The sequence below is a fragment of the Apis mellifera genome, linkage group LG2 (assembly GCF_003254395.2).
Source record: "Apis mellifera strain DH4 linkage group LG2, Amel_HAv3.1, whole genome shotgun sequence".
NCBI classification, from domain to species: domain Eukaryota; kingdom Metazoa; phylum Arthropoda; class Insecta; order Hymenoptera; family Apidae; genus Apis; species Apis mellifera.
Genome location: NC_037639.1, coordinates 2,926,974 through 2,952,344, shown reverse-complemented (window position 1 = coordinate 2,952,344; position 25,371 = coordinate 2,926,974). Strand labels below are relative to the sequence as shown.

Sequence of the window (25,371 nt, the reverse complement as noted above, 5' to 3'; positions counted from 1 at the left end):
ATAATTCTTCTGAATAACGTGTGTCACGTGAAACACGCGCGACTTTTCTGGAACTCGCCTTTTCCCCTGTCGAGCCATGCATCACTGTCGTTTTACGTGTAATGTGTGACAACTCTGAACTGATGTCGGTCAATGGTTAATGACATCATCAGTCTCATACACCGAACAACGTTCATGGAATGTAGCCGTGTATCTTCTGCTCGGAATAAGCATCCTCGATGCTTTCCTCCGTTTTTGTTCCTTCTTTGTTGTTTGCTCGGAATATTGGAAAATATGGACGAATTAATTGAAAAATGAGCACGAAAAGAAACAGTTTCGAAAAAGTGAAAAAAAAAAAAAAATAGCATGCAATATGCATTGTACATATAACTCAAAGTTATTCGTCAATGTGAATTATTTGAATTTTCTATATTTATCAATTAGCTAGTAATTTTTGTCCAAGTAACTTGAAATCATTTTATTAATTCAATTTGTCATTTGACTTAATTTGAAATATCTTTTCAAGTTTCAAATTCATATTCATTCAGATGTTCTTTCAATTTTTCTTTCGAATTTATGAACTTATGAAAATTTCCAATTCTTTTCTGTTTCTCTGGAAGAAGATAAAAGTTGATATTGTTTAAAATTGTTCTTAAGACGACGTTCTTTTTCATCATTTTATAAAAATATTCGAAAGAAAGGAAAATTAAGAATTAAAACGTTCAAATATTTTCATAAATTATTGTACATAGATATACTCACAATCAACTGCATTTACTCTACGTACACAGTTTCTAATCATTCCGTTTACGCTTTTCGATCATTGTATCCCTGCAAACACATCACCACGTCAATTTGCATTCGCTCGATCACCACCCATTCTAACCAAATTTAATTAGTTTCAATAATCAATACACTAGAACTCCATTTATCGGAACTCATGAACAAAACGTTTATATAGATATTGATTTTCCTTTACCAACAATCATCCTTTGGTTTAATTAGACATTAACATTTCGAGGAATAAATTTAATATATTATTCGTTCATCTGTTTATAGTATTATTACGTAAAATGTTCATCGTTATATTTATTATAACAATAAATGAAACTCATTGCATTTTTGTCCATACTTCACCAGATTTGAATCTAGTTATATTTCAAAATGTTTCAATTTTATAATTAATTATATTTTAATTTTAATTCGTATGATTATGAAAAATTATAATATTTTTTTGTCTCTTTCTGATATATTTTCTTTTCTCTGCATTAGTGTGCTATTTTTACTATAATTTCATCGATATTTAAAATTCCTCTTCCTTTTAAACTACTTACCGGTATCCTTGACATTACATGCATATTTCAAGATATGAAATGGATGTTACTATTTTATACATATTCTTGAAATTTCTATTTTCTCGCTCATAATGATAAATATAAATAAATTTTCTATACAAATTATGTAAAATCAATATATTCCATTAATAAACTGGATGTTCATACAAAATAAAATTTGTATTGATTAAAGAAATAAAGATTTGTCTTATTCTTCGACCATAATGCGTATTATACTTTGAATATTTTCTTGCTGTTTTGCATATCATATTCTTTAGATTTAAATTTTGCATAAACATTGCATAATTATTAACAATATTATTCATGTGCATATTATTAATTATCGATATCTTATTTCGTAGGATTAAATTTTATACTGAACGTTGAAATTAATTAGTCAAGTTAATAATCTTCTTTAGGTAATCTTATGAAGTAACAGAACACTCTGATTAAGCGTGTTAAGATTATTAGATACGTAAAAATATATATAATAAGATGTTTATTCTTTTAAAAAATCTATATCTTTTTTTTTTCAATAATCAGTTTCTAAATCTTTATATACTTCATTTACGATTGATGCTCGTGACGTAAGAAGTGTTAATCAGTTCCTTGAAGAAAGATCTGGCTAATCTGCATGAATAATCGAATCTGTACGTCTAAACACAAGCGTAATTTATCATCTTATTATGCAATTATGCAATATTGTTCCATAATACACTAGTATATAGTATATATATATGCGTTACAAAATTTTGACGTAATATGATAAAACTGACTTTTTCATCTTAATAAAAGTTGATTATAAACTTGTTCTCTCTTAATCATTATGAAACACGTTCATAAGAGATCAATCGATCTGAAATATTATGAATAACAATGTATGATTGAAAAAAAAATGTGATAAAATGATAAATATCAATACACATATTCCATGATTAAATTATGGAAAATATTAAAGAAAAAATTTAAATTAACAACTGTTTCATCATATTGTTAATTAATCACCTTTGATTATTCAACAGAAATTGAGGATTAAAAATGCCAGAAAACCAGATGCAATAAACAGATCTTAAATTTATATATTTATCATTTTATATTCACAACAATTTTAAAAGAATTTTCCAAATTTCTATCTAAATAAATTTAAAATTAATTCTCCTTAAAAGAAGAATTATTTTTCATTTAATTAATGCGTTATAATTCTCATTTAATAATCACATTTCCAGCATAAGAAAGGATCAGACTTAAAAAGATACAAGTTCAATTTAAACACTTAAAAATTTATTGTATAATTGAGACAAATATTTATACACAACCATTATTGTAGGCATCAATCACGTTATCGAATCACGATTTGTAACTTTAATTATATATCCATATCTTCTAAAAAAAAAAAAAAAAAAAAATCAAGCAATGTCGCGTTGTTTCACATGACTCATTACGTTAATAACGACTTAACTGATGGTTTGATGACGAAAAAAAAATAGAAAAATTAAGTAAAGTCTATATATATATAAAAAAAAAAAATACACTGCGTAACGATGAGTCTCGAAACTTTCGCACTCGATCCATCGTCGGGTCAATTACGCCTTATTTCTACTTTTATTGTTATTCGTGTATTGCGTAGATCAGCGCACATTGTCTTGCTCCGGATGGGCTGCGATGTACTCCAAAGCTTTGAGAATCGCGGCCGGGATCGGATGAGGGGTTGGAAGATGTTCACCCTGCGGCTGGAAGCCATTTTCGTCGGCGACGTACGTCAACGCGACAGGAGATCCCTCTGCATTTGGATAACTGAACGATCCTTGAACGACCACTACCGAATTCGTGTCGTTCACTTGCTTCAGCTGACCGTGCTCCTCCACCTTAATGCCGTTTCCAGTTTCGTAGGTGAAGACGTACGAGCCATCTACGTTCGGTCCATCGGCGCTGTACGCTATTATAGGCACTGGTGTGTTGTCAACTGGCGCGGCGGATGCGGAAACCGCGATGACGGCGAAGACAGCGCAAATCTGGAAAGTTGATTTTTCTATTGAAATTTTATTGCGTTTTGAACCGTGTTGTTGATATTGGTATATGGAAAATTTGATGAATCTTTGAGATTTTTTGTGATTTTATCGAGTTTTTGTGGATAGATTATACGGATGTAGAAAGAGATATTGAAATTGAGATATTTGATATTGTAAAATATAAATTTTGATTTTGAATTGTATAAGTGTATAGGTGTTTGATATTGATTAGTTTATGCTTTTGAAAATTGAGATTTTGAGAAATAATAAATTTGTTTTCATATTAAATTTTACATTCTTGTTTGAGATAATTAATTGGAGGAATATAATAATAGATGATATATTTATAATGAAGATTGTTTTGTTTAAGTTCTTGAAAAAATATCTATTTTGAAAAAATAAATAATAAAAAATATCCATAAATAATAATCTTTCACTTATAATATTATAGAGATCAAATTTTAATTCCAAAGAGAAGAAATGTAAAGTATTGAGAGATTTTGTTATGATTTTAAATTCACATTGTACATTTAATTGAAATAGTAAAAATTTAATAGAATAGAATTGTCATGAAAAATAATTATAGGTTTGCACAATCCATTTAGACTAAAAATTTAATAAAAAATTTAATAAAAACAAAAATTGTAGATTATATATTAAAAATGTATATTAAAAATACAAAAAGATATGTATTGCAATATAGAATTTAAGTAACTGTTCTAATATATTGTTTAATTTTATATATTATTATTTATTTATTATTATATATTATTATATATTATTATTTATTTATAAAGAAAATAAAAAATTATTTTCAAATATTGTAAAAAAAAACAATAAAGTTTAATATCCCTTATAAAAAAATTATTATTCCTAATAAATACTCTTCATTAAAATTACTATAAAAATTTCAAAATATAGTTAACAAAAATAATAGTTAACAAAAACTGACACTTATTATAATCTAAAAATCAATTTATTATTATATTTTAAAAAATAAATTTTACATACTCGATCTCAAAAATTTTCGTAAACTTTTACGTACAATTTCCCCCTTACACAGCAATTTTAATTTAAAGAAAAATTTCTTTGTTTAAATTATCATTCTTCTAATACATTTCTAATTGCTAAATTTATGAATTTAATTTACACGTGATTGAAAATTAATCATTGAAAATCTTGAATGAAAAACTACACGACAAATCTCTGTTAATAGAACACAATTTCAATAACAAAGTAAGTAGATGTCCAAAGTACCCAACACCATACGGAACTCACCAAAGTGTTCATGTTGACCGGAGTTGTTTTCTGGTTGTAAAGAGCTAGTCTAATGGACGCGTTTATATAGCAGTGCCGAAACCTTGCGAGGTGCGAGGACCTCTCTCCCATTGATAGATTTCTGGCCCAGGCTTAGACACCGGCAAACATTACGAAATTTTCAGATAGGGGGTCTAATAGGGGGGCACAGATAGGTGTTGACCACTTGTACAGTTCAGACGTTCGATGTCTCATCGACGTATAACATCGTGTCTCTATGTTTTTTGGGGAAAATATTCGCATTTTCATCGATTTGAAAATTTGGAGAGATTTATCAATCATCGTGTGACCGTGAGTATAATTCAAATGATTCCTTTAAGAAAGAAAAAAAAAATGATGCTTTTATTTTTTTTTATTACTGAAATTTATAAGAATGATGATTATAAGAAGAGAACATTGGTGATTGATATTTATAACTATTTGAATAAAATTTTGTACTATTATTTCATCATTTTTGTTTTATGTTATTTCTTTTAACTAGAACTGAAATTTTTTTATAAAAAGATATCAATAAAAAAGATATCAATAATTGTTTATTTATAAATATTGTTTCGAAAAATTTATAAATGTATATAAAAAAATTTTTTTAAAAAGTGGGAGATAAATTTTTTTCGTAAAAGAAGTAATGAAAATGAAAAATAAAAAAATTCTTAAATTAATCTGCTGAAGAAGTATTTAAATTTTTATTGAAATCAGCGTATCAATCATCGATGTTCCTTTGCAAATATTATCTTATGAACATATTATTATATCAGATATTAAAATAAATGATATAAAAAAAAGATATTTCCATAGATTGATTTTATAATTTAAAAAGTCGTATATTTTTACAATTTACATAGAGCGAGGATTAGTTTCATTTCTTTAATCGTTGTTGTTAATATCTGCTTGTCATATTCAATTAAATATAGTTGTAATATTTCATGGTTGTTAAGAAATTGTTTCAAAACTTAAAACTGTTTTTCCTTTAAATCTTATAATACTTTTATAATATCTCAAATGTCTTGTTTCATTGTCTGAGAGTGAAGTAAAAAGCATATGAAAGCCACTGGAGAATTTTTCTAAAATCAATTATTTAGAAGTTCTATAAAAATAAAAAATATTTTATATATAAATATGTAATATAATATATTTCCTTATTTTTATCCTATTTTTGAAGAAAAGATTTTATCTCTTGCTTTCAAACTGAATGAAAATGAACAAAATTGAATTAAAAAGCTTTTTGAATCTAATTGAAGCTTTCATCATATTCTCACATTTATAAAATTAAATCAATTCTAATTTCAAATTTTAATTATCAAAAATTTAATTCCTTTGTATTATTATTATTCTATTATTACCACTAAATAATAACCAACCAGATTACTACAAATTATCATTTTTTGAAAAGAATATTTTATCTTCATTCGACAGTTTCATCCGACCATCTTTTGTAACATTTTTTCCAAAAAAATGCACGTAATTTCGTGATTCGTCGCAGATTGAAAAGAAGATAGGAAAAGACAGGGGACCGGATGTCATACTTTGAAATGCATTTTAAGGACATTTTAAGTCGAATTCGAAGAAGAACTTCCAAATATGGGATTCATTTTCAATGCTTCCATTGACCCGGTGATCCCTTTGTGCGAATTTTCGTATTTCGCGTGTGTTATAAATTCAGCCGTGTAACGAATCTCTGGAGCCTTGGTCGCGGTACGCGAACCGAATATATAAAGTTAATCTATCTTCACCCGTGGCAAGGGGATCGCTGCCAAAATTCCTTTTCTGCAGGAAGTATGCACCATTTGTTTGACCATTCTTATGCATTCCCTGCAATATTAACGCGTACCATTTTTTAGTGTACATACATTGAATTTTTCATTTAGGACCAGCAGAAAATGAATAAATACAATAGAATATTTTTATATATAATAAATACAATAGAATATAATCGAAATAATTAATTAGATTTAATTATTAAAATTAGATTAAATAATTTTTAAGTACAGAAATTTATTGGATAAAAGAGAGATATATTTTAAAAATTAATTATTTTTTAAGATGAATTAGAATATAAATATTTTCAGATATGATCTCATGTGATAATTCTATTATTGTATAATCTATTTTAGAAACATGTATTTTTATATCTCTTCAAATGACACAGAATTTTGTTTTATTTGAAATAGTTACATAAAGAAATACGTCAAATGTATTTCTTAATATCAATTTATATTCACAAATATTACTTTGTGTTTTATTGATATATCAAAAAATAATATTTCAAATAATAATAATTTTTAATTCCAATAAATAGTTTTTAATTTAATTATTAATATAATATATTAGATTCGTTATTTTAATATGATATATAAAACATTCAATTTATTTTTAATGTCAAGAAATAAACATGTCATGAATATAGTAATTTTTATATTTATTATATTTTGATTAATCGGAAAATAAGTATTATTTATGTTGAATCTGAATATAAATAATAAATAGTATTTGTCAGTGATTTAAACATTAAATGAAGTAATATTTTCTAGTAGTATTTATTTAATGTACTTATTCAATTTCACATTTTATAATTAAGATAAAATTTAGAATTTTTTTAACAAATTTTTATCTTTACTTTTGTTTATTATATTATGTTTTATTAAGAGAATAAGTTATAATAAGTTCATCTTTCAAGATGTACGAAATTTTTTGGAATAATTTTGGAAAATATTAAACGAAATTATCAGAGTTTTAATCAGTTGATTTGCATATATTTAAATAAAAATTATAAATATATAAAAAATAATAGAAATTATTAGAATAGCTTAATTTAAAAAAATTTTTTACTTTATTATACATTTTATATTTTAAGTTTTTATTCTATAAATAAATTTTTATCTTATAAAAAATAATAAATAATTTTTACACATTTACTATTATATTCTATATATTGTTATTTATCGTAACGTATCGTTTTCAACTTATACATGATCTCAAAATAACAATCTCTTAGAACTGACTTGACAGAGAATGTGTTAATCTGTTTAATTGCTGTAAATCGAATACAATATCGTGTCTCTCCTGCTTGTCATCAATTTAAATCAGAGCATCATTTTTCTTCATCTCATTTATCCATTTATAGTTAACCATAAATTTTCCTAATTAATGTTTAAAACTATAAATCAAAATGATAATCATTAAATAAAAATTTTTAATTCCTAATATTATTTAATTTCTAATATTATGAAATATGATATATTTTTATATATATATTATAATTTATAATATATTATATTCCTTTTATATTAAATAACATTGAATTATTTTATTCTAATCAATTTGTTTTCATTTAATTATTTATATTAAATATATTTATTTTTTATAATTACTTATATTAATTATTATTTTAATGTTCATTTTTTTTTAAATATTAAATACTTGTATTTACTTTATTATATTTAATCATATATAATTATATTATAATCATATTAATGATTTAAAATAAATATTTCAAATATTTAATATAATTATATTTATAATATAAAGAATTTATTAAGCATAATTTACAACCAATTATTAAAATTAATTATTTATTAATATTAGTCTTATCAAAATTTTAAAGTTTCATTAATTAATATTAAATAATTCCTATAGACTTTAAATTGTATTTTAATAATAAAATAATTTTTAGATTCTTAACTATATGTAGAAACTGGAAATATAATAAGACAGAATAGCAGAATAATGAGAGAATAATATAGAGAGTGATATATGAGGATAATATAACATTAATTTATCTATAATTTAATAGTTTTTTAAATTCAGATTTTTATCCTATTTTTATACAATTTCAATGTCTCTTAATTGTTACGCAATTCTCCAATGAAACTTCATTTCTGTTACACGCATCAAAATATGTCGCTTCAAAAGATATCTTAAACATCAGAATTTAAACGATCGAAATTAAACATTTTAACATTGGGAATTTATGTTTATCTACGAATCTCTTGTAATCTCAATTCGCAAATTCGACCGAACTTTCCAAGGTTTTCAAGATTTATTTTATTACCTAATTCTTCCAGAATACAATTTTTTAAGAATAGAGAAATTCTTCTAAAAAAAAAAAGCTCAATCATTAATAAAAATATTGTTTCTTTTGTAAAGAAAGTATAAAATAAAAAGAATATATTTGTTAATTTAATGAAAAAACTAATTATATTTGGCGTGCAAATAAATTTGAGAATAAAACTCGCGAGTGTTGTTCTCGAAGGGGTATTTTTCATAAGAGGACTTAGCCCGAGGGTAACTTTCACTCTCAACGCAATATCCATTATAGAAAAAAATAACTGTCGAGGGCAACTCTCGAGAGTTTTACTTCCAAAAATATTTTAACAAATAACTAATGAATGACTATTATTAGTTAGACTCGCAATTAAAATTAATAAATTATTTAATAATCAACACGCGACTATGTCGACTGCGTGCGGAGTATTGAGAATGAAAGGGTTAACGAATAATTGTTCAAATATATCAATTCACTCGTAACTATTTGAAAAAGAAAGATATGGAATTGTTTGCTCATCAAATTTCACCGTTAAACGGCGAAACTTCCATTTCTTTTTCGTGTTACGCCTACGTTTCCCCCTGTACAAATGCATGTGTCGTCTGTATGGTTCTGTAATTTGGCAATAAATCTTCCTTCTTGGCCCAGGAAAAAAAGGAGCGGAGAGAGTCAAAGGATCACGTGCAACAGATGTAAGCGAGCGCCATGATGTCCTTTATAACCCACGGCTATCGGATTTCTTTTTCTAAGGTTACGCGAAAACGAACGTCCAAGAAACCGGTAAACGCGGTATTTTGACGAATCAAATTTGGTAATAGGTCATCCTCTCATAGTGTGTTTCGTCATTTCGTCGAATTTTAAAATTTGATGCTCTCATCATGATTTGACAATAATTTCGATAGATTTCTTTTTTTGTTACTTGCTCACGAGATGTGAATTCGTGTGTATTTGTGATTATAATCTATTATTATTTCTTTTTTTTTGTGCATATAAAAATTTAATTATGAATATATATATATAAAATATTGTCGTTTCAAGAAGCTCATAGTTGATTCTTATTTGATCAATGCTTCTTTGTGCCCCCTCGTTGTAAGATTCTTAGTTGGTGAATGTTTGGGCTCGAGTGGATGCTGAGAAATATCCTTTTGAGTCATCTACCAGTTTCTGCGTATGATTGTTAGCCAGTCTTTTACTGTCGGTAAGATAGACAATTGTATTTGATTGCAAATAATAAAAAAATTTTGAAAAATTTAACTTTTCAATTTAATTTAATTTAAAATTTAATTTTTTTATAAATTCTTATTTTAAATAATGAGATTTATATGTCTATATGTATAAAAAAGTAGTTATATTCTTTTAAATTAATATTTTTTTTAGATTAAATTTATTAAAATATTAAAATATTAATAGTAAAATTATATAATTTATACAAATAAAATATTCGTTTATACATATATATTAAATAATATATATATGCACATATATAATTTTTACAATAAATTACATATTCTAATAACAATTAATATTTAAATAATAACTTAAAGATATTTTTAGAAGACAAGTTATTATATATAATTATTATATATAATTGGAGTTTTAGAAACATTTTTTGAAGTGAAAAATAAAAAAATAAAAACGTTTATAATTAAATAAATGAAAATTGTCATAATTTTATTATTTCTTTACGTTATATAGTAATATTTATCAATAAATATCATATTATTTAAATCTACTTAATTTTAGTATTAATAAAATATTCTTTAGAAGTATTTTAATAACATTCAATGTCTAAAAGAAGAAAATAAAATCTCACTTTCCAATGAAAAAAAAAAAAAAAAAAAAGAAACACGTAAAATATCGACTTATAATAAATATAAAAAACAATTTCATAATATCAACAAAAATTTTAGAATAAGAAGTTTACATTATGATAATAAGAATCTATTAAAATTTAACATCAAGCCTTTTCAATCACGATATTAATTAAGGATTATAAAAGAACAATAAATTTATCCCAAATTTTATTTCAATGCTCATAGTTTCTGAAGTTTTCAAATTTTCTTCAATAAATATGTCATAAATTATCTCGATACGAAAACATAGTTGTAAGAACGTAACTTTTAAGGAAACAGTGAATATAAATTCACTCAATGCAAAATTCTTCCAATTCTGACTTCCTTGAGAATGAAACTTACGTGATTCTTAATTTCAATTGCAAATAATATTATATGTTACAATAATTATAAACAAAATAAAATTTATGTATATGTAGAGTAAATTGGATTTTATGTGTAAATATATATATATATTTTTTAGCAAAATATCATTTTAAAGAGATAAAATTAAACTTTCAATAATTTTTCGTTTTTAAATATAATTTTGTGATATTAAATATATTGTGGTAAAAATATCTTATAATTATAATTGAATTCAAAATTGAAAAAATTTTGGAATTTGTGGGATAGATTTCACTCTCTCAAAGAGAGAGAATATTCCGCCGATAAAAGCGCTGTTTCAGATATATACGTACAAATTTTCAATAAAATCAAAATTTTCGAATAAGATGGATTTCATTGCAATTTAAAGTACGAATACTTTTGTAAGTAACTGTACATATTGGCATCCAAAAAAGATAATTGTTCGATGCCTTCTGATAATAATATTTTTCTCCTTTCTATATTAATAGTATCATTATTAATATTACCTATATTATGAATAGTGTAATTATCTTTATTATTATCTGGTTAATTTCTAAAGAATTATTTATTGGTTACTTGCATAAGAGGCAATATAACATTATGCGAATTTTTCTACCACCTTTCTTTGAAAGTTATATTTCTATTTTTCTATTTATCATATTTTTCCATCAACTTTTTACATCCTTATGCACAATAAAAATTATATTGATAATTTAAATTACAAAAATCACGAATTATCTTCTACAAATAATTTGTTTTATTAAATTTATAATAGTTATAACTTAATAGATGATAATAATTTTGAGACTCTATTTTGAATATTACTTACAAAAACAATAAATTTATCAACATTGTTATTCAAGTATCTCTTTTAAAAACATTTCCAATGCTATATTCTAAACACCCGTCCAATCAACAACGCGATAATATATAAAATTAACTCGTCAAAGTGGAAAATTTAAATAAATTTCACACGCGCCGGCATAATATGATACATCAATTCCGCGAAGAGACAATCATCTTCTTTCACAGATTATATCGCAGACATTTTCAAAATTAACGCGTACGGGTGAAAATTGATAAGGGAATCGAGGAGCACAATTTCTCATGCCCGTTAAGCCGTAATAAAGGCGGAGGCCTCGTTGGCCGAAGGCGGATCCCCTTGAATGGTGGTGATAAATTATCATAACTCGTCGTATGCGGCTCCTTAATCGTCCGATACCACGTAACTTTCGTTGGACCGGCTGAAGGGAGTTCGGGCTCATCCACCTCGTGAAAGTAAAAATACTGTATGGAGTATTTAGGTTAGCGAAGATGGCCACAGCGGGACGAGTTATGGTGTCTTCTTCGCCTTCCATCGCGTGCAGGACCCTTCTTCTTCGTGCACGTAACTAAAGCCGGGAAGGATCAAAGTGCGAAGTGCCCCGAGGGCACTTTAATTATCGGGTGTCGTAAATTGTCTCGATGAACGACGAAGCTTATTTATTGATAAATCGAGCTGCACGCAGGTTTTTAATAATTCTGTAATTTGGCCGATATAATTCACTCCGTTGAATATTCTCGTTCCCTCGATATAATATTTCCCTCCTTCCCCGTCTTCCTCCCCTTCCGATGATAATCGTACGTTTGTTAAATCTTACGATGCCGTAAGGTTGCTTTCACCGGGATGTTATTGATCGGGATAATTAATAACAAGATGTAGCGAGAAACGAAAGATGTTTTAATACAATTGGTTCGAGGAATGGGGCTATCTGTGGGAAGTAAGAAGTATTGTTTATACCTAAGTGAATGGATTCAGTGATTTTTTTAAAGAAAGATGATAATGAAAAGAAGGTAAATGATAAAAGAAAATTTTTTCCTTGTCCTTATGTATTGGAGATTTTATTAATTTTGTGTTCATTGAATTGAAGGGAAAGCAGTTGGAAAGTAATTATTTGTCTCTCCAAGAATTTAATTTCAAATATTTTTTATTTTTTTTAAGGAAATAATTTAAATATTTTCTTTCTTGTATTGTGCGTATAGCTAAGTAATTAATTTAATATTATTTAAATAAAATTTAAAGATTCAAATTATTTTGATGCATTTGTTTTGAAACATGTTTTTTAAATAAAATTAAAATTTTGGTTTCCATATAAAAAAAAAAAGAAATTGAAGAAATAAAATAAATTAGAAACATCCACGAAACAGAATAAAAGATTAATTGTTCTATGAGAAAACCATTCATAAGACATTATTTGAAATATATATATATTTATAAATACGATTAGAAGAATATTATTAATATTCTTGCAAATGAAATTTTTTGTCAAGTCATGTTTATAGTGTTGTAACATTTATAATGTTAATTCATATTGAATTTTAATTAATTATTTCAATTATTATCTCGTGTATTTGTGAGAAGAAATGTTTGAATTATGTATTTCTGTTGAAACGAAATCTTTAATTATGTGTTACTTAATATTCCAACACGGTCAAATGATTTAGATTCATGAAATTTTTATCTGCGGCAACGAAACATATTTAACTTATATCAATGTAATGAATATCATTCTAAAAAATCGTGAAGAATAATAAATTCATTCAATTTTTTTCATAATACATAAGTTGCTTAATAAATGATATCATTTAATAATAAAATTTTGAAAAAAAAATTCGAATAATGAAAATTTGGAAAGTGAAAATTGATTGGTCCACGAATTAACGAAACATTAAATACAGTTTTTTTTCACATCGATATTTTACGATCAATGGAAAGAATTTTTTAATTGAATGAAATGAAATATCGTTTCGTTTATGTCAGAGAAGGCACAAATATAAATTCTCTCTATAAACTTCATCGAATTGCAGATTCATCTCTCATAATGACGATATTATCACTGCGTTATTACTTCCTTTCAATAACACATAAGCAATCGTAAATTACAAGTTTGTTTTATCATAATTTGCAAAAATGTAACCAAGTTCTTCGTTTAATAGATAATATGAAAGTTGATGGATTCGTTCATTCTCATCTATAAATTTAATTTTCTAAAAAAATATATCTTTTATTTGTTATTATTTATTATTTATTTGTTAGAATAACTTTTATTTCTTTGAGAAATAACTAATCAAATATTCTTAACTATCTTATTATATCTAAATGAAATGCGGAGCTTGAATTTAATGAAGCCAATACCATCCATTAAATTTCATCCTGTCGTCGAGTGATATTGATCACATTAAGGAAGAAGAAATTTTATGTAGTACACGTGTATCGAATGTTTCAAGAAGATTTATAATAGAAATGTTAGAATTTCCTTATCAATTGTCATGAATAATCAAAATATTCAAATAATCTTTTTAAAAAAAAGTGTGAAAAAAATTGTTAAAAATAAAAATTCACTATTTAAAGAAACTCATAAATAATATTATAAATTAAGGTTTTTTTAAATTATTCTTCAAGAATATTAATTTTCTGTTATTTTAACATTCATCTTTCATATCTTTTCAAATAAATTATTTCGAAACGAAAGAATTTTTGAATTTTAGAATTTTCAAGAACTTTCAAGATATAATCGGAGAGAAAAATATAATAAAATCACATGAAAGTTATTTTTGAAAAAAAAAAAAGAAAGAAATATTTCGTATAAATCAATCAATTCTTATTTAAATAACACTTTTTAAACATCTGTAAACATTTTGCATCAACAAGAATATTGAAATTTTAATTTCTTTACAAAACTCTACAAATCTGATACACGATCGATTAATGATTCCATCTCTTGGTTATGTAGATTTTGTCCTTCGTGAGAACTATCTTTCTTTTCGTGTTCGAAGGTTTTTAAAAGTAGTAATTGCAGTAGTCATAAAATCCTATCACGACGATCTGTCGCGATGAGGCAATAAACACTTTTGTGGCATCAAAAATCTCGTTTCCAAATGAATCTCATATACATTTCGTTTTTCGGAAATCTGCATAAATCTCACGTGGAAATTTCATTCGTGAATATTACAAATAATTGCAACGGTATTATATATATATATACAATATGACAATTGGATTATGAATATTTATGCAAATTGAAACTTTTTATTAACATAATCAAAGAAATGGAATTTAAATAAGGATTTATTTCACCCTTATACAAAGTGTCAGGCTGATTCTACGTGAAAAAATAAGAAAAAAATGTATATATATTTTTATAAAAATATATATATATTTTTCATTTAAAAATTAGATTTGTTCGAGAAAAATCAAAGCTAAATGTGTAATTAAATTCATATGATTTAGTCGAATAATATATATAAGCGATACTTTATGAAAAAATAAAAAAAAAAAATAAAATGTTTTCGAAAAAATTTTTGGGTTTGAAAATTTTTCGAATATAAGTGAAATTTGATTAATTCTCAATTGGATACGAATGATTCATCGATAGAAGATTATTCTACATGTGAAAAGAAGCAAAAAATGTAAAATTGATATTATTTTATTTAAAAATTAGTTTTCGAGGAAAACGAATTTTAGAATTTTAGAATATACGATTTCTTGATTATGTATATTCAATCTTAATTTTTAAAAGAATTTTATTCTATATTATTTGTTTATTTTTACATGTAGAATATGTAGAATCTATTAACAGCAAAAAAAGTTCGTTCGTATCGTATATTATATTTGAAAAAGTTTCAAATTTGATTTATTCCATGATGAAATTTCAAATGAAAAAATTTTATTCTATACTTTCGATTTATTTTTTCACGTAAAATTAGTCTTCATCTTTTATTCATTTTGTAATATCACAATTTTATTTTAAATATTTTTTGTATATATTTATTGTATATTTTGTATATTTTTGAACGTTTAAATTTTCCATAAATTCATAAAAATTGATAATCTACTAATAATCATCTCGAATCATGACGAAATTTTATTACACAAGCATTAGCCTTGAATAAAATGATAACCTTGAGGTAAATGATTTTTAATTATTTAATTAATTAAATCTTCAATTTTCTAATTATATTTTAATTACAATATCGTGTTATAAATTATGAATAAGTAATAAATTTTCTGATTGAATAATCTGATCAATCTGTAACTCAGATTTATTAATCACCTTGCAAAAATTATCTTCTACAATGAATAAACAAAATTTTATGATCATGAATTAAATCAAATTACTTATATTTTTTCTGACATCATAATTGCAACATTTTTTTTTATCTTCGAGTACTTTTAAGTATCGTTGACACAATTAACTGATAAAGAGATAGAGAAGAAAATAATAGGTTGTTGCAAATGAGCCAAATTCTTAATAAGATTATTAATGTCAATTTATTGAAAATAATATCAATCAAAATGATTTCAACAAATTCAATAAATCATAAGGATAAAAAATATTATAATCAATTGATTTGTTTAATTTAATTGACTGTTTTTACGATTATATTTGTCAATTTTAATTTTTGTAACATCAATGGAAGATTGTTTTTTTAAATTTTTTTCGAAAAATTTTTATTAATAGCAATTTTTTTACTCATAATTTTAACTTCTATAATTTTAAGCTTATATAAGGAATCAATCAATGTTAAACTATAATTCATGAGAACAATTTATTTTTTTATAGTAAAAATATATAATAATTTTTCATTATTCAACAATAGATTTAGTTATATTTTTGATTTTATTGATTTATTAACTAAGTTAACTATTTCATCTACAATAATTTAATTTCTATGTATAATATGTATACTTCACTATACTATATGTATACTTTTATCAATATATTTGAATCTTAAAAAAATTATCTTTATGTCACAATTATTGTCAATGTAATCAATTTATAGTATTAATAACTTGGTATAACAAATAGATTTAAATGTCGAATATTTTTGATAAAACATGAAATAATATATATACATATAATCTCTCAAAAAATTTAAGCCCATTTTATTAAAATTCTGCAACATTTTTTAATAAGAAATTAGTGCATTCCACATTTTGACAACGATTGAGACTATTTTATTATTACATATTTTAAGAAAATAAATATTACACGAAATTGATAAAAAATTTTTTTAAAACAATAGGATTTAACTATTTTTATAGGACTGTACGTTTTTTTTTAAATTATGTGTAAATACAAGATTTAAAAGATGATTTTTCTGCGTAAGATACTCGAATATACGATATTTATGACACAAATCAAAAAACATTGAATATTGAAAGTTTTATATATTTTTTTCGTTAAATAATTTAATAGTTTGAAAAAAAAAGAATATCTATCATAATAGTTAAAACGAATATATAGTTTTGAATATCATGAAATACTATATTATATACACTATTTTAACGTAAGATTGTAAAAAGAATTATATAATAAATTTAATTTATTTATTAAATTATATAATAAATAAGATAAAATTACCTTAAAATATTAAGAAAAGCTGTAAAAAATAGAATAAATATTTAATTCTATAAAAATTTAATATACTTATATTAAAGAACCTCTTTTTACCATATTGCAAATAATTCTACAATTTGATAAAATTAAAAATAACAGTTTAAATATCACTATTTAGATGGTAGTAAATTTTTATATTTTTTACAATACTAATAAGTATAAAAGTAACTATGTATTTTTATTCACTAACTTTCCGGTTTCTGTTTCTACGTCAAGGACCACAGGTTACGAATTACGCCACTATTCCAATGATCATATATAAGATCACGCATATGGATATTCTCTGTGATTTTTTTTTTTTTTTTCAAGTTCGTGTAGATGATTCCCAAGAAAGATGCGAATATTCGTGCGTGGTTGAAGGTCAGAAAGTAAAGTTATGTGTTCTCGAAAGAGAGCTGAAAAATAAATTATTTAATATTAATATTTAAAAATAAATTAATATAAAAAAATTATTATATATTATATTATAAATTATATTATATATTATATATTATATTATATATTATAAATTATTATTATATTCGTGCGTGGTTGAAGGTCAGAAAGTAAAGTTATGTGTTCTCGAAAGAGAGCTGAAAAATAAATTATTTAGTATTAATATTTAAAAATAAATTAATATAAAAAAATTATTATATGATATATGAATAATTATTGAACTCCATTAAAAATTAATATAATTTTCATAGTAATTTTAAATTTTTTATGAAAAAGCCATTTAGTATTATGCTTTTAAATAATAAAAATTTTAGAGAAATGAATTTATATTAGTTTTTATTTTTTTTTGTCTGAATTTTATAATAATAAAATTTAATTATAAATAACATAATATTACATTGTAATAATTATGTAACATAAATTTTATGTTTTTATATTTAATTACAAATACATATAATATTCACATTAATAAAATTCTTTCTGTTCGTAATTTATGTAAATAAGATTGCATAATAGGCTTTATAATATTGATAAGTTTAAGCTATTAAATCGGTAAACTATGTAAACTAAAATTTTATAAAATATAAATTTATAGATTTTTTACTTTAAAAAATTCAACTATTAAAATTCAATAAAATTTTATCATTATAAAAATTAAATTCTTATAGAAATTCTTAAAAATATAAAATAATAATAAGATATAATAATAATAATATATTGTATAATAAGATATAATAATAGAACATGTACAAAAATATACGCATAATATATTAAATATGCTGGCTTTTGTTTAAAATTAAAAATAGATGTATCATTTAATTTTAAAAATATAGAAATGAATATTAAAAATAAATCAAGAAATATAATATTTATCTTATCTTTTAGTAATAAAATTTAAATAGATATGCCACTTGTTTTCAGAAACACGAAGATAATTATAATAAAATATTTATTGATTACAAAATTTATATTCTTTTTTTATTATATTATTGAATTTTAGCAAATATTAAGAAGATTATCTTACTAAATGGCAAGTCCAAATTCCATATTATAATTTAAACAAAAAGAAATGATCTCACTTTAAAAAAATATAAATAAAAATGAATTATATTAAACGTATTGTAAATTTAATTTAAAAATCAAAAAGTAAAACACTTATATGATTTAATAATTTGCAATAATTTTCTTATTTTAAAAATTATTTTTATCTTGTAATATCTCTAGAATTTCTATTTTTTTTTTTTTTACAGTTTTATATATATTTCAATTTTCGATTATAAATTCATATCAATTTTAGTTTAAATTCGAAAATACACCAGAATAACGTTTATCAATGACAATCGTTTAAATTCGAATACTCGATAATTCTCTTAATAAGTTTAATATTTCCGTCAAGAGTTTAAAACTGAAATTGGTGAAAAATTGAAATTGATAAAAATCAGTTGTACAGAGAATGTAAAAAAAAAAATGAGAATTCTCTTTCATTCAAATTCAAAAGATCAAGCTGCAACTCGCATATACATTTTACACATACCAATTGAATTTGGCAGCTTATGTATTGCGAACATCTTCGAGATTAAAAGTTTCCCGTGTTACAAATTCTTACGCGTTACGTGCTTTAAAATATCGGGACATTACGCTCTCGGATCTCTTATATAACGTTACGCAAGTACGCAAATGTACCGGATTTTACACCTGCGGGATGACATTTGCCCATAAACGAAGATGCGTGTCGGAGAATTTACGAGATCAAATTGATTTTATAACAACTTTTAATTTATAAATTGATTTCACTCTCGCCGATTAATCATAATAATAACACGTTTGACACAAGGAAAGGAGAATGTGAAAAATAAATATATATATATAAATTTATATATATATATATATATATATATATATATTATATGGTTATAATTTGGATAGCTTGACAATTAAAATATCGATGAGGCAATTAATTGTAAAATGTACAATTATATATGATGAATATGATGAGAAAGTTATTTAAAAAGAGAATGAAGTAAAAAGTGAAAAAAATTGTTAGAATGAAAGATCATTTTATAGATAGAAAAATTGGTACTTTTATTGTTTATATTTTATATTTTAATTAATAAAAATTATTAATGAAAATATTGAATAAGTGGGAAATAAAAATAATTTGTATTATAATTTATTTATACATATAATCTTTATCACTTTTTATGGATGTTTATTAATATTTTTATCACTTCTTTTTTGCGTACAACATAAATTTTGATTTTTATCTATAAAATAGTATCTTTATTTTTTGTATTTTATATCATATGTTTGTTTTAAAATTATGATCATTTTAAATAAATGATTCCTAATTGTGCACTTTCTACATTATCCATTCTTTTCAACAATTTTTTCATCACATTAACAAATAATTATTATATTTCTCTGGAACTACAATTTATATTACAATCTATATAATAAAATTTAATTATTACAATTTCTTGGAACTTATAACAAATAATGATTTATTTTACGTACCAAAGATTATTCAAATTTCGATCATTTTTTAATATTCTCCTCTCACTCGCCCGATGTGAAATTCGATTTAAAATTTCATTCGGAATACACATCGAGGACTCACCTTTCCTTATCGATCTTTCCAAATTAATATATCGAGATATTTGTCATCGTCTATTATGCATATCCTAAGCAAAAAGACATTGAAAAAAATACAAAGGATAGAAGATATATCTCACAACTTTCGAACACTTTGTCATTCCATGTCTGGATCATCCGCAAAATTTGAAGGTGTCCTGTTCACAGAGTGGGAGATAAAGGGATGGAGGGGGATTAAATAAGGCAACAGCTTGGCAGAAATTCGCCGAATGTTCGGCTGATGGATATATAAAGGGATCCTGTGCCCCATCTTGCAAGTCAGTGTAGCGAGGACCTCTTGCGGAAGAATCACAATTCCTTTTTCAGACTTTGTTGATAAAGAATCAAGATGAACAAGCTGGTGAGTTAACAGTGTCTGTGTATGGTGTTCGATATATTTTTCAATGGAATATTGAATACATATATATTTCTCAATGGGGATATATGGGAATTTAAGAATCGATATTATGTCGTAACACGACATATTATACACATAATATAAAATGATTATGTAATATAAGATGATTGGATTCAAGATATTGATTCAGAAATATTGAAGAAATAATAATCGTATAAAATGAAAAAATTATATGATTACTTTTAATTTATTTAGTTTTTTTAAATTTATTAATTTATTTTATAAAGAAATAGTAATCAATAATTTAGAATTTCTTCGTCGAAAATTTTCTGTAAATAATAAAAAAAGTTATTAATAAATTATATTACTGTATAAAAATTTATAAAATTATGAAATGAATGAAAATAATTTTTAAATAGTTTGCTGAATCATAAATATAAATTTGTTAATAAAATTTATATTTTAACAATTCAAATAATATTATTTAAGATAATTTTTATTTAAAACTTATTTAAAAATTATTTTATTAAAAACTTATGAATAGCAAGAAAGAATTTTAATCTTTATATTTGCTTCTATTTTAATATAAAATATTTATCCTTGAAATTTTTCATTCAGAATTTCATTAATCTTGTAAGTGGCACATAAAAATATTTGATTTTTGGAATTTATTACATTTAAATATTGTGGGAAAATAATGTTTTTATTCTTTATTCAAGGAAATATATGAAAGATTTAAAAAATTTATTTTTCAAAGAAATCTATAAATAATAATTAATAAATTAATTTTTTATGATTTAAAAAAGATATATATAATTTATGAATTGTATTCATTCTTAAAATACTTTAGTATTATTTATTTTTAATAATTTAACATAAAATTAGTTATTTTCTATATATAATTATATAGAATATTTCTTATAAAATTTATATTATATGCATAATTCAATATATTTTATGTAAAATTAATATTCATAAAAATTAAAGATATTTTGTAAATTAGTTTTTTAATCAACACATACAGAAGTTTAGTTAAAATTATTTCTTTACTAGAATTAAAAATTTAATTATTTCTTTTAATCAAAATGTATATGATATATTTAGTCCAGAAATTATAAATTATTTTCATTTTTCTTGGAAGAAACTTTCAAGCAATATTATGTATTATTCATAGTGTAACCCAAGTTTCTTTAAAATCTGAAACTCTGAAATTCATACATATTCCTCTAGTTAAATAACTTTTGGCGTTCTAGTAACTATATTGCTCGATATTTTGAAAAATTAAAAAATTTTAGAAAACAATTTTCTATTTATTAATTTAATATAATAATATTTTAATTTTCTTTTTTTTCAAAAACTTAAATCCCAAATAAAAAATAATATTTTTTTCTTAATTTTATATGTTTTATATTTGTAATTAAAAAATAGAACTAAAATTATAATAATAATCAAAATTTGTTATAATTCAAAATTTTTTATAAATTTTACGATTTTAAGTTTTAAAATAATTTAAAATTATTAGAATAATTTAAATTCTCAAAAATTTTTTAGAAAGAAACTATCTCTAATTATTTACTTTGTTTATTAATATAAAAAATTATTGAATAATTCAATTTTTAAAATAAATATTAAAATGAATAAAGAAATTGTCATATTTTTTCTCAAAGTTGCAATAATTTAAAGATATAATTTTTTAATCAAAATTTAATGATCTACATATACTTGTTAATTTCAATATATCTTTCTATATATACTTAAATATGAAAATATACTGAATTCAATACAATAATTCACAATTATACTACTTCAGAATTCGATACAAAAATTTTATACAACTGGCTGTATGTAAAAAGTATATAAAAATAAATATAACCTCTCGACTATTAATAAATAACGAAACGTAAGTTTTAAAAAAAACAATAAACTATTCTAAAATATCGAAAACTTTTAATGCCATTATCAATGCATACATATTTAAAATATTATCAAAATATATCTTTCGCGACGCCTAATTAATCACAAAAAAAAGCTTTATAAATATTTCAATTTTGCAAAAATAATTTTACTCTATCTAACCTATTTTTTATCAAAAAAAAAAAAAATGTAAACAAACACTCGTGGTTCCAGATTATCATCTGTGCTCTCGCTTCCATGACAACTGCCGCCTCTTTAGCCGGATACACCACCCCCATTCCCATTCTGAGGCAGAGCTTGGACGGTCCAAATCCAGATGGAAGTTACAGTTACAGCTACGAGACGGCGAATGGCATCCAGGCGCAGGAAATCGGATACGTTAACTATGTGGGCACCCAGACGGAGGCACGTGCGATCCAACAGGCCCAGGGTAGTTACACCTTCACCGCGCCGAACGGTGAAGTTGTCCAAGTGAACTACGTGGCTAACGAGAACGGATTCCAACCCCAGGGTAGTCACATCCCCCAAACACCACCGGCCATCCTCAAGGCGCTCGAGTACAACGCAGCTCACCCCGAGCAGAATAACTACGGCGCGCAATGAAACGGGATGAACGAGGGAATAGGATCGGTCTCGAACCTCTTCGACGATTACTACAATATTTGAACCAAAGTTTGGGGAAAAAGGGAAATCGAATATTCTCCTTTTTTGTTTGAAAGGATTTGTTCGATTGCGCTCTCCTGAAAAGAAGAAGTGGAGAAAGGAGATTTGAGACTCGATCCTCACGTTATTTTTTTTTTTTTTTTTAACCTATGATTATGTTTCTTAGATTTTTTATTTTTTTTACACGGAGAAATTGTGAAACAATGCAGAGAATTATTGTAAATAAATTGTACATTTGAATTTTTATCATTTGCTTTATTGATCAAATTATCGAAGAAATGTTTCGATGTATGGGTAAATCTAATTTTTGTTAAGGATTAGTTTTGTTAAGTTGAACTAGTTTTAATTTTTAATTTTTAATTGATCGGCCTATATACGCAAGGATTATTTGAAGATATAGCTTTAGTGTAAATGTTCTGAATACTACGGATGCTAAAGATTTGAATATTTATGAAATATCGATGATAAAAGATAGAATGTTTTTTAATTGAATTGATACAAAAACCTTAATATAATAATATTATTGTAATACATACTTTATTATTATCATTATAATTATTTTCATAGAATCCAGAAATAATTGTTGAAATTTTGTTCAATTTTTAACTTAATTTAAATAATCGTATAAAAACTTCTTACATAAATATTTATTTTTATGAATATAATAATTATTTGATAATAATAATATATCACTGATTTGAAAGAATAATGGCAAAATTGCAATAAAAAAATATTTCACAGAATGAAAAAAGAATCAATTTTACTTATTGTTTTAATTACTCTTAATAAATATAATAATGTATAATATATAATTGTTAGAAACAAAGTAATTCTAATAATAATTTAATTATTTAATTTTAAATTATATTATGTATTATGAAATTGCCAATAGTATTTTAGTACATTATTAGTACATTAAATTGTTATTATAATATCATAATATCATAATTAAAATATTATTAAATTAAAAAATAAAAAAACAATTTGTTAAAATAAAGAAAAACTTATTACATTGAAAATATTTCTAAAATCAATATTTAAAATTAAAATTTGCAATTTTGCAGTTGCATTAAACTCAAATTATAACAAATGCATTTTTCTGATAAATAATTTAAAAATATTTATAAAAAAAATAAAAAAAAACATATATATAATAATTTATATATGCAATAATTTGTTTAATTCTTCTACTAATTTGTTCATTAGAAAATGCATTTATTGTAACACAAATTTATTGTTCTTTCGAAATGATAACATAAAATATCTCTTTTCTTTCGTGAAAGCCATAAGTTAAAAAATCTTTGCAAATATAAAATGAAAAGTTATTTAAATAATTATTATATTTATGAAATTATTTAATTAATTATTATAATGCGCAGAAAAACTATTCAATTAATTATGAAAATTATTCTAACATATGCAATTAATATATTTATTTTGATATAAAAAGTATTAATATCTCAAAATTTGTTTTCATTCGATTAAACTAATTCGACTAAATTAAAACTAAAATAATATATTTTTTTACAATAAATAATTTATTATTTTATCAAAATGAAAAGTATGTTATTAATATATATTTTATAAGTAATTATATATGAAAATACTTTTAAATTATATTATATTTTAATATAATATTAATAATAATAATTAATATAATATTAAATAAAATTATATTACATTTTAATCTTTTACAATTTTATTTGCAAATATATAAAGTTAATAATATTTGAAACTTTGTCTTTAAATGCTTTAATATTCTAAATTATTAAAATTATAGTATTAAAAGTGCATATTTAATTATTCTGGATATAAATTTGACTCTAATCAGATCATTTTTATGTTTAAAATGACTTATTAGTAGCAATATTTATTTCACTATCTATTTCTGCATAAAATATTACTATGAATGCAATTATTATTATATGAAAAATCAAAATTTATTTTAATGTACCAAATTATATTGTTTAAGTACATGAATTATATATTTATGTATTTATGTATGTTATGTATTATAATTAAAGCAATTAAAATTTTTAAAAAGTGCTAAC

The 25,371-nt window shown here is 23.2% G+C and overlaps 2 protein-coding genes across 2 annotated transcripts; one reads left to right on the top strand and one right to left on the bottom strand.

Moving 5' to 3' along the window:
• Positions 1 to 2,368: 2,368 nt before the first annotated feature.
• CPR21 (cuticular protein 21) lies at positions 2,369 to 4,632 on the bottom strand. The gene is given in 2 exon segments (NM_001270815.1): positions 2,369 to 3,325; positions 4,601 to 4,632. Coding segments are annotated over 2 exon segments (396 nt in total). The 5' UTR covers positions 4,613 to 4,632; the 3' UTR covers positions 2,369 to 2,941.
• Positions 4,633 to 4,836: 204 nt separating this feature from the next.
• CPR18 (cuticular protein 18) lies at positions 4,837 to 23,559 on the top strand. Its single transcript, NM_001270828.1, has 3 exons — positions 4,837 to 4,930; positions 20,554 to 20,746; positions 22,871 to 23,559. The coding sequence occupies exons 2-3, from the start codon at positions 20,735 to 20,737 to the stop codon at positions 23,258 to 23,260; spliced, it is 402 nt and encodes a 133-aa protein (NP_001257757.1). The 5' UTR covers positions 4,837 to 4,930; positions 20,554 to 20,734; the 3' UTR covers positions 23,261 to 23,559.
• The last annotated feature ends 1,812 nt before the right edge of the window (positions 23,560 to 25,371 follow it).